General features: G+C 36.0%; 1 protein-coding gene across 1 annotated transcript in view; it reads left to right on the top strand.

Annotated features, from left to right (window-relative positions):
- Window positions 1-2,285: 2,285 nt before the first annotated feature.
- LOC125674622 (cytochrome P450 3A12-like) overlaps window positions 2,286-12,033 on the top strand; it is a 21,569-nt gene continuing 11,821 nt past the window's right edge. Inside the window, exons 1-5 of the mRNA XM_048911866.2 lie at window positions 2,286-2,468; window positions 6,409-6,502; window positions 9,694-9,746; window positions 10,244-10,340; window positions 11,856-11,972. Of these exons, the coding sequence (XP_048767823.2) occupies window positions 2,395-2,468; window positions 6,409-6,502; window positions 9,694-9,746; window positions 10,244-10,340; window positions 11,856-11,972 (435 nt within the window). The 5' untranslated portion in view covers window positions 2,286-2,394. The remainder of the gene's footprint in view (window positions 2,469-6,408; window positions 6,503-9,693; window positions 9,747-10,243; window positions 10,341-11,855; window positions 11,973-12,033) is intronic.

Genomic DNA, 12,033 nt, shown 5'->3' with positions numbered 1-12,033 from the left:
TGAAACAACATACTGTCAAAATCGGGGAGGGGGGTGTGTGTGTGTGACAAAGCCGAGAAAAAATATTGTGCCAACAGGCGCTTGCTTGATATTTTTATTAAAACTTACTATGCAAATTATTAAGCAAGCGCCTGTTGGTACATTCATCCACAAAATACACCGTGTAAAAATACATAATAATGCATTAGTATGAGGTATCAATATGAAATGGTGGATTCTGAGGATGACTTCCTGTTCTCTCTGTAATTTCTACATCCCTTGTTCATTATAAGCCTTTTGATTTTGCAAAATGTTGACCTCCTCATAACATTATTGCATAATATATTTTCCGTTTTCCGTTCCGTTTCATTTTCCGTTCCGCGTTTTAGCAACTCCCCAGCCATCATGGTAAGATTTGCTTTGGCGGGCTTCCGTTTTAGGGAGTATTTAGGGAAAATTCCTTAAGTATTCAAACTAATAAAAATATTAGAAAGAGATATGATCTCTTTTTCTTTGAGAGATATTTCTTTTTCAACGATTAAAGAGATATCTCTTATACTTTGAGAGATATCTCTCTTGGAATTCTTAGAGAGATATCTCTTTAAGTGAAGGAGATATCTCTCAAAGTAAAAGAGATATCTCTCAGAGTAAAAGAGATATCTCTTTTAGTGAAAGAGATATCTCTCTAAGTGAAAGAGATATCTCTTAAAGTGAAAGAAATATCTTTTTAAATGTAAGAGATATCTCTAAAAGTAAAAGAGATATCTATCAAAGTGAAAGAGATATCTCTCTAAGTGAAAGAGATATCTTTTTTCAGAGAGATATCTCTTAAGATTAAGAGATATCTCTCATTTTAAAGAGATATCTCTTTAAAATAAGAGATGTCTCTTTAATTTAAAGAGATATCTTATTTTTCGAATAAATAGTAAAAGGGCTTGTCATACAACGACGTTTTCTGTGCCCCTGTCTGCCCTAATAAAGTCAGGAAATCCTCCAAGCTCTTCCACAGAAGATATGAAATAACCCCCTATTACTTTTGGGTCACTAGCTGTGTAATTTGCCTTTAGCCATACGATATATCGAGAAAATCCACCAATACATCCGTTGATGGCTATCCCATACGGGCGGAGTTTATCATATGAGTCCATATGTCACATATAATTAGCTCCTTTAGAATAATATCTGCGACGAATAAGTCTCCTTCTACTCCGTAAATCTACTCCCTCTGGATCAAGAATTTTCAATAGTTTCCTGACATCATGCATACTTACAGACAGACTACTTAATGTACATCGTAGATGCATCAGCCTGTATCTGTGTTGCTGTCCTGAAGACTGTAGTAGTTGAGACACGAAAGATGCAACATCTATTATATCAGATTTTGTATCCCTTTTCCTGAGATTGTACATTCGCAGAAGTCTCCTCAAATGGCGAATGGAAATTGTTATGCCATATTGCGTCCTGAGAATATATTTAATTTCCCCCTGCTTAAACCCAAGTTGATAGCAATCCCTAATGATATCTTCCATATTTAATTAAGAATAGAGTCTTAAAACTCAATCAAAGTATTTAACGAAAGAATTAAAATCATAATATGTCGTGCGCACTAGATAAGCTTTGCCTAGTATCTTTGAAAAAAAAAATCTGTGTCCTAAATATACCACCGTAGTACGTATTTCTTCTGTAAGATTAAAATCAAGCATCGATAAACAACGGATTTACATCATATCGTATCATCTTAAATTGTCGTTAAAAACAGAAAGAAAACTGGCCTAGATCGCCAAAGCATGTCCTATACTCTCATTTTTGCTATTTTAGGGTATTTTATCGAAAATGAAAGTAGGATTTTAATTAATTTTACGATATTTAATAATCAAGTAAGATTCTATTATTATAATAGAATCTTACTTGATTATTAAATATCGTAAAATTAATTAAAATAGCTTGTATAAACAGACTTCATCTCACATACTCTGTAGCAAGCGTTTCGGAGTTTATTAGCAAAATCCGTTAAATTGTAAGAATAGATTTTTTGTGCTTTGTATACATATGTTTGAACTTGAATAGCTTGTATAAACAGACTTCATCTCACATACTCTGTAGCAAGCGTTTCGGAGTTTATTAGCAAAATCCGTTAAATTGTAAGAATAAATTTTTTGTGCTTTGTATACATATGTTTGAACTTGAATCCTCTTCAACCAAGAATAGAAAGCTGGACAAAAAGCTCAGTTAAACTTTTGCATCGACTGATCCAGAAATACAGAAAAAAGTTATTCAAATGAATATGTCCCATATGCTATTCCTTACAATTTGAACTGGATTTTTTTCCTGGCCCTGAAGTGCGCTGGACTGCGTATGTAAACTTCACACACGTTTTATAGCGCAGTCTGATCAGTGAAACAGAACTCGTCCATCATGGATATTCTGGGATTAGCTGAGGTTCCCGGATGGTTATTGACAATCTTTCTTCTCATCCTCTCTCTTTACTTGTAAGTTCATTTCTTCTTTTCATGTATATCTATAGTCTAGGTCACCTACACATTTGTCAATGCAGTGTTCTACGAGACGGCTAGTATATCTATCGTATTTGGCTTGGGTGTTGCTAAAACACGCAGTGGAAAACAGAAAATGTGTAAAATGCGTCATATGGCAAAGTCAACGTATTGTAAAATCAAAAGGCTTATTATGAACATTATATTTCTTGCGAGAAGTCATCCTCTTGTTCCACCGTTTCATATACTTCATAAGTTATGCATTTTAAGATTATTACATCCAATTATGAAGAATATGAAGTACACTCTATGGCAGGGGCGTCGGCAAGTATTTGACATGGGGAAGGCGAACTGGATCGGAACGGGGAGGGGGGGGGTCTAACTAAAATGTTTTCAACTTTTGACTTAAATTCAGATTTCCACCTGAATCCTGATATTCTTTTTCAATTCTGTCGACGTCGTAAAGACTCCACCTGATAATACTAAAAAGCCAGACCCCAGTATCATGTAACAAACTCAGACTTAAAAAATTCCAATCACCTGTAAGATGTTCATTGCTTTTGAACTGAAACTCTTTAATTTACAGACACTAGAAATTTGGTGAAGCAATATTGAATAGTTCATTTAGAATCATTGACTTATCAATCATTTCATCGCAATATTCAGATTTTGAATTAAGCTTAGGATGTTTCATGATCTTTTGCCTGAAAATAAGAGGGGAAAAATTAAAAAAATATTTTCACAAATATCGTGTTTAGTGTAATTTAATTGAACCGATGATTTCAATACATGTAATACATAGAATTTGTTTCCTTTTAAAATATCATAGAGTAGACAAAATGTAATATTTTGATACTTCGTCATAATGTAACCACAGTCTGATTAAAACCAGCCCCCCTTCTCCTATCGTCGTCACGATAGGAGAAGGGGGGCTGGTTTTAATCGGACTGAATGTAACCATACACGGTGAACGTTTAAACCAAGAAGGGAAGAAAGAACGCAATTCTGGATTCTTCTTGCCGAAACAACGCTTAGGAAACAAAGATAAACAGTTTTATTAATACATGTTAATCCCTCCATTCTTCAAAAATTAAAATGCAGGAATAAGTTTAAAAAGAAAACCTCACTGAATTTTAACTAATTTTAAAAGTATTTTCCTTTCATTTATGTGCTCATAAATTCTTTTTTAAAAAATCGATAATTTTTTAATGAATCATTAAAGCTTCCAAACATCGATCAACCAATTAACTAGACATTGAACAATTTGTAGCAGACCCGCACTTACAGCAATGAAGCCCTCTATTATTTACACCGGTACAGGTATACAGACGGACATGTACATCCCATTTTGCGTCTGTGTACACAATAGCATTCACACTTGTCGCCCTTGTACTCGCCGCTCCAATGAGTAGATATCGCCGTTACAAATCTTTGTATTTTGTATTTTGTTTTTATTTATTTAGTTTTATTTATTTATTGCAAAATTACTGGGACGGTAAATATCAAAATCATAAAAAAGCCAGGAAAACGTCAGATATTTCGGACTAGCATTGGTAAAATATATATATTTGCCTACTTCCAATACTCGTGTACGTCCAGTTTTAAAGTACTAACTAGGGCGTGCTGGATTTGTCCACACCGACCACATACTGTACATGACGTGTTTGTAAATGCACCAAAAAATCATTACATAGCTGGAAATGAAATTTTTGTCTTATTAAAATTTGACACTGTCTATTCTATATTTACACAAGGGAGGAATCCGGAATTCCAAAAATCACAGTCTTAAATTTTCATTCGTCTCCTTTTTATGTTTCAAGGACGTTAAATTTAACAATCCCGCTCTCGACCGATCGAGGAAAGATACTAGTTTGCAAAAATACCTAATATCTGCTTGCACCGTCAATTCCTTCCTTCTGTAGATATAGAATAGACGGTGTCAAAATTTAATAAGAAAAAAATTTCGTGTCTAAGTGGTACAAACCATACCAAATGATGAACACTTAAGCAGTTACATTATAAACATTAAACTGAATAACAGGAAATCATATCTTCTCAAAATCTATCCACTGCCATCAACCCAGTAAACAGATTGATTCGTTGGATCACCGAGTCACGTAGATACTATTGTAGTGTGTTTGTCATCATTATAAATCTTCATTACTCATGAGAATTTATAGTCCATACATCTAGCATTTGATTGTATAGCTTATTCCAGATTGATATCTTCTTCCTTAAACTGATATTAAAAACGGTGACTCCTCTGCACTTTACCCCCTCCCAAGCCATCATATTTCACTGCAATGTATTCCGTTATCTTCACATGCGATTATCTATTTTACATGTACTAAGAGTATCTCAGTGGGATAGGTTAACCAATAACAATTTCCTTCCGCATAAGAAGGGCCGAAAATGAACTCCGAGACGTCCAATGCTATTCTAGAAAATCCGATGCTTTTAATTAGCCAAAACCCAAGTCTTAAGCAAACTTTTCTAATCAAGCATAGTCGCTGCCTGTTTGTCTGTATGTCTGTCCTGATTGTATATACTTCTCTGCCTTCATAATTTCACATATTTTACCCATTTTTGGTAATAAATACAAGAGGAATTTGTACAAGACATGATGCAAAACATCATTCGCTTGATGAATTTCAAGATATAGAGTACGATATATTATGTAATGAAAATTGGGTGGCGTGTTTCACAGCTCGTTATATGTCGATCCAGAAGCATACATAATGTAATATCAAACCAATGTCATAAATCCCACGAAAATACAGAAGAGAACAGAACGAATACGAACTTCTGTAAACATGTGTATAGTCGAGGAATGTTCGGGTGAGCTATGAGGTCCACCCCCGCCCCCCGCCCCAGGACGAACACGAACTTCTGGAAACATGTGTATAGTCTGGGAATGTTCGGGTGATCTATGAGGTCCACCCCCGCCCCCCGCCCCAGGACGAACACGAACTTCTGTAAACATGTGTATAGTCGGGAAATGTTCGGGTGAGCTATGGGGTCCATCGTCCCCCCCCCCCGCCCCAGGACGAACACGAACTTCTGTAAACATGTGTATAGTCGGGAAATGTTCGGGTGAGCTATGAGGTCCCCCTGCCCCCTGCACAATGTCAGTCCTACCAGGAGTATGTTATTGTTATCGTAACCATGACCGAAATTTGAAAATACTTACACGAATAAGTTTAGGGTCAGAAAATGTAGGACTTCATTGTACGGAACAACAGAGGTGGCAGAGTGTATAATTTGACTTCTTCATTTCATTTTCTTTCTAATTTATTCTTTACTTTCTAGTACAGGCTTTATTTTATTTGAATGAAAATAATTGAAAATATATTCTAATAGTATGAACTTAAGACTATGAATGGTATTTATAGTGTTGACAATGAAAGCAATTTTATATGAATGACCTGATGCATAACCCAAGGTTCAAAATCTGAACGAAACATTGCATACGAGGAACACAGAACACAATTCTTATCATCGATAGTATTTTCAAATCTTAAACATTTATGCATAAAGGTATATAGGCAAATATTGTTTCGGAACCCCCCCCCCCCCCCCCCCCCCCCCATAAATTTGAAACTTTTAAGTATTTTATATCTTAATTTCACTTTGTGATAAATAGTGATTTAAAAATGAATTTGCTGATAATGTTTTTGGAGTAATGAATCGTCCGGGGAGAAAGGGGGGCTGATATAATGAATGAAAGGTGAAGATAACGAAGAATGCAAGGCTCGACCATATGTCGTTTTTCTGAAACCCGGAAAATTTGAACCTTTCGAAATCAATTTGTTTTTGTTAATATTGTTTCTTTTTCTTGAGAAATAAAACATGTTTATATCGAATTAGTGTAAAACTGTAAGCGTTTATGTGAATGGCGTTTTGATAAGTTAAATGATTTTATTCCCCTTCCTGACAGGTATTCGAAGTATAAGCTGAGTTTTTGGAGCAGACTTGGTGTGCCCCACCCAAAACCTACACTGTTCCTAGGGCACGCCAAACTGATGAAAGATGTAAGTAACCCCCCCCCCCTCCCAAGAAAGGTTTTGTTATCTTTATACAAATTAGTGTTACCTTTGATAAGAGTTAAGGAGGTACTCTACATCGTCGTAATGGCGGACTTCCTTTTAAAACATGGATGAAAATTTAAATATCAGCAATATTTCCCAATTCATTTAAAATTTTATCACCTATTTGAGTAGCTCAATAGGTTAGCATGTCGACGAGAGAGAGAGAGAGAGAGAGAGAGAGAGAGAGAGAGAGAGAGAGAGAGAAAAGCATGTCGACTACTGAATTGTAGATCGCGGGATTCGAACACAGCATAGGTTTTAATTGTTTTCAAGTTGCTTCCTTCTAAAACTACATTTTTTGACTAAATAAAGTGAATTAGAAAGTTTTCAAATTCAAAATATTGTTGTACATATCTTGCACTATTCATCGATATCAAATTTCTCTGGTGTAGCATACCTCCTTAACATTACCTGACATGAAAAAAGTGAAATAACGAACAGTGATCAATCTCGTAATTCCAAACTGGAAGGCAGGGCAAACACGGACACCGGAGCCTAGGAGGAGTAAGCCTCCCCTGTCGACCGGGCTCACCCACCGTGAACCCTATAACTTGATCAGGTAAACGGAGTAATCCGAAGTCGAAATCAGTATGTAAAGAACAGCTTAACAATTATTATGAAACATGGATGTCAGACAGCAATCGACCTAATGGCAAGTTGTCTTTGTAAATAAGATCGTTATAACAACCATGGGATTTGGGGAATACTGACTTCAAACGAGGCTGTTGACACTCATGTGACGTCAACTGATTAATAAATGTAAAATATTGTTACCTCTAATATGATGATCACGTAAATATATCAGACTCATTTATTCAACAAGAACTTTTCAGATTAACTACGGATTACTCCGTTTACTTGATCAAGATATAGGGCTCACGGTGGGTGTGACCGGTCGACAGGGGAAGTTTACTCCCCCTAGGCACCAGACCCCACCTCTGATATATCCATGGGTCCGTGTTTGCCCGACTCTCTATTTTGTATTGCTTATAGGAGTTATGAGATTGATCACTGTTCGTTATCTTCGCTTTTCATTAAGGCGTTTTGTTCTTGATTACTCTATTTTAAACCCGCCCTATCCCAGAAGATGCAATGTAGACAAACTGGATTTTCATTATATAAAGCACATTCATGCAAAATTGAATTTGTTTGGTAGCAAGATTCTTAAAAAAAGATTTTAGAAACGTTAGTAGGGGTGTTTTTATTATTCCCAAGTATCTCCACTCGATATGGTGTAACCCAACTCTACGTCTCAAGTTTGGTCGAAAAAGTAATTCATTTAGAAAATCCAGAAATTGTGAAAAGTAAAACAGTCTCGGTAGACTAGTGGTTAGAGTGCAAGAGTCGAAACCGTGATGTCCAGGTTCGAATCTCGCGGGTACAAGTAAGTGTATGTTGACGTCATAATTGAAGTATATCACTAAGTATGTATATCTAATTCTGATTTTATTTTCATGTAGGTTTTATGCATGCATTAAATAAACCATGTCATTGTAGCTATTAAGATCGAAAGAGATGTTCTACAGCCGGCGTAATTTGTGTCTGATCAATATAAAGTAAATTTAATTAATGATGTCATAAGTATATATCAAGTGACCATGACACATGTAAAAATGTTAATTGTGTCATGTAGTAATCGACAAAATATTGAGTAATGAAAACATCAACCATAGAGATTATCTGTGGAACACTGATATTATCAGAGGAACCGATGATTGTTTCTGTAATGATAATATTAGGGGTCTATACCACGCTAATTCCTAATATAACACACAGGGAATGAAACGGGTTTCAACACAAACCTTCGATTCAAAATAACTCTACATTTCTGCTTTTATCGTCACCTAAGGTCTTTCTGATACAGTAATTTCAATACTTATGCTATTAACCCACAATAAAAATAATTCTCATCGACGCATATAACCAGGGATATTCAACAGTTTCGTACCATCTCTTTGTTTATCCCAATGACCATGTAGAACGTCACTTCTGATATCCCGTTTAGGCAGACAACTATTAAGAAAGTGAAATGTTATATATTAATATTGAAAAACAATTGATCTCTTTAAATATTGTGATGCAGTTCTTTCCAACATGAGTAAAGTTCATGTAATTTCATTCTATTAATGAAAGGTGACGATAACGAACAGTGATCAATCTCATAACTCCTATAAGCAATACAAAATAGATAGTTGGACAAACACGGACCCCTGGGCACGCCACACCCGCCGTGAGCCCTATATTAATGTAAAAGAAAGTATAATTTCCAGTATATTGAGTACGGGATACCGGAAGTGACGTTCATGGCCACGTCAAACCTAATAGCCGCATCAATCCTAAGACTTTTAACATAGGTAGTGAATGTTCCTTTGCAAAACATCTCGAATTGAAAGCAAATATCACGAGTCTATTTAATGTTTTGAATGTGATCTTTAACATGGAGACATCCTGTTTCGGACGGCGTTGGAACGAAGAGCCCTCACTGCTACGACCCCGAGCTCCATGCATATGTTAAAACGTGTGTCCCGTTACTGAAGTCTGGTTCAATCTCCCCACGAGTGACGAGTTAAACAATATAAAAACACAGAGAGCAGAACACGTACAATGTACAATTAGCAGACTTCAGTTAAGCCTTTAGATCACTTGAACCTTAGATAACTTAAACATTTAGATTACTTGAATGTTAAGATCATTGGTTCTTTAGATCACTTGAACTGTTAGATCACTTGAACCTTTAGATCACATGAACCTTTAAATTACTTAAACCTTTAGATTACTTGAAGCTTTAGATCACTTAAACCTTTACCTTTAGATCAGTTGAACCGTTAGATCCCTTGAACATTTAGATCACTTGAACCACTTGATCACTTAAACCTTGAAGATCATTTGAACATTTAGATCATTTGAACCTTTAGATCACTGAAACCTTTAGATCACTTGGACCTTTAGCTCAGTTGAAAGTGTAGCACAGTTGAATTTTCAGCTCACTTGAGGCTTCTAATTCAGTTAAACAAAAATGGTAAGGACTATACGACTTATATTTTTTTATACATACTAGTTACTTCCCTTTGAAAAGTATTTCCATCCTATGTAATCAGCCTTTGATTGGATGTATTGCTATTTGATTTATTTAGGGAATTGGAGAATTTGACCTGAAGATGCTTTCAACACACGGCAGAGTAGTAGGGTAGGTATATTAGGGGACAGTATATGCATTTTAGGTACAAATGATTTGGACATCAATTCAATTACATAGTACTCTGACAATGTTTATAATCACCTTAAGTGAATGTCACCTTTGACAAAAGGAATTTGTTTGTGGATGATTGTATATTAGACGGCATATTAGTAATTGGTTGACACATACATTAATGTACATGCCGCTTCGGATTCTTCATGCGTGATATTTCGTTTTCACGCGTGATATTTCGTTTTCATGCATGGTATTTCGTTTTCACGCGTGATATTTTGTTTTCATGCGTGATATTTCGTTTTCACGCGTGATATTTCGTTTTCATGCGTGATATTTTGTCTTCATGCGTGATATTTCGTTTTCACGCGTGATATTTCGTTTTCAATTCTATTTTTAATTTCTATGACTCTTTCAGCGAGACTAAGAATATATCCAAAACTTTGCATGGTGTCCTAATCCTCAGTGTATTATTTCTCTGTGTAATGCTGTAGGACATACGCTCTTCATAGACCCACCCTTCTGATTTTGGATCCGGAATTAGCACGTGACATCTTAATCAAGGATTTCTTCAAGATCCCAAACAGATCAGTAAGCGGACATTTTTCATTATACACTGAAATAATGACATACGTCATGGTACTGTAATATAGCTTTATTCCGACCGGTCACGGTAGCTCAGTGGTAGAGTGTTCGCTTCGTAACCGGGGTGTCCTGAGTTCGAGCTCCGCTCGTGCTGTAGTCGCGTCAAACCCAAGACGTTAGAATGGGTAGTGATTGCTCCTTCTTCAAACGCTCAGCATTTAGTAGTGAGAATTGCGGGTATTTCGCATATGACCTTAAAAACGGAGGTCCCGTGTCGCGGCAGGCGTCGGCACGATAAAAAAATCCTCACTGCTACGGCCCTGATAGGTCTAAATTTCTGGTACTTCACCTACAACTCGTGACATCTCAATATGAGTGAAAAATCTCAACGAAACGTTAAACAAACAAACAAACATCCAATCAATCAATTTTTATACCGTACTGTGATGACGTCACAGAGAGGGGCATATTGCCCAATACGCCGGTTTCGAGATACGTCCGAGTCATTTCCCTTTGGATAACTCTAGTACATTGTAAGGCGGAAAACATTTACACGCGGGAGTGGGACAAATATTTATCATTGCAAAGGTGAATGTACTCAGTAAGTTTATCATACGCAGTTTTATCACCCGATTTCGACTGATACACAAACTAAGTAAATGATAAGTATTCAAGGAGTAATTAAAGACTTGGAATTTTTATTATAACACGTTGTTTTGTTGCACCTACCTATCATATCTAGGATATTACTTGCAAATATGGCAGTGTTTATCTTCCCACTTTAATAAAGCATTTCTTTTGATAGTATTTTATATTTCCTACATTAAATATTTAAAGACAGTCGGTTTTAATACATTTTATAATTTTTTTCATTGACTGCAAGATCCATGTTGTCCCACTTTTAAAAGTATTCAAAGTTCCAACTAAAGGCACCTCCTACACAGGACGACTCTAATCTCAAAACTGGCGTATTATCCTCAACCAGGGATATTTTTCCACATCGGAATCTAAGATAGCTAATGCAAGTTTTAACCATTTGACCTTTCTTGTGAGGACAGAAGTGCACCATGAGGACAAAGTGTTCTGTCATTACAGTGACGTCACCGTAAACGTGACCCACAGAATGTGAAGGATTCAGATACAAGCTTTTAGATTATAGTGCTGACAAATCGTGACATGTCTCTATTTGATTAAAATCTGCGTCTCGATCCGCTCCTTTATTTTTATGTTGTCGCTACCGAGGACGACTCTTCTTGGCCTACATGTACTTTCTTTCTCAATAACAATTTTTTTTTTCACAATTCAAAAGTAAGTCTTGGATAAACTTTTATAGGTGTCTGTATAACTTATACTGAAGATGGTACATTTGATTTCCCTTTGCAGTGACATATGTGTTGATTTTCTCAGAGAGAGAGAGAGAGAGAGAGAGAGAGAGAGAGAGAGAGAGGAATTATTTCGATGAGTAATCAGACTGTTGTGATTTAACTTTAATTAACATTAATCGAATTCCTGTTGTTATAGCAAATGTTTAAGCGACACGATGATCTTGACCACTCCCTGACCAGACTGACTGAAGACAAATGGCGCTTCATGAGGAACACAATTTCTCCAATATTTTCATCCGGGAAAATGCGAAAGGTATTTGAAAATTTTAATGCGTTTTTGTTTATTTCTTCTATTTCTTGAAGTTTTCCCAGCT

This window comes from Ostrea edulis, chromosome 3 (assembly GCF_947568905.1).
Source record: "Ostrea edulis chromosome 3, xbOstEdul1.1, whole genome shotgun sequence".
NCBI classification, from domain to species: Eukaryota; Metazoa; Mollusca; class Bivalvia; order Ostreida; family Ostreidae; genus Ostrea; species Ostrea edulis.
The sequence above is the reverse complement of the archived record's forward strand: the minus strand, read 5'-3'. Positions and strand labels throughout refer to the sequence as shown.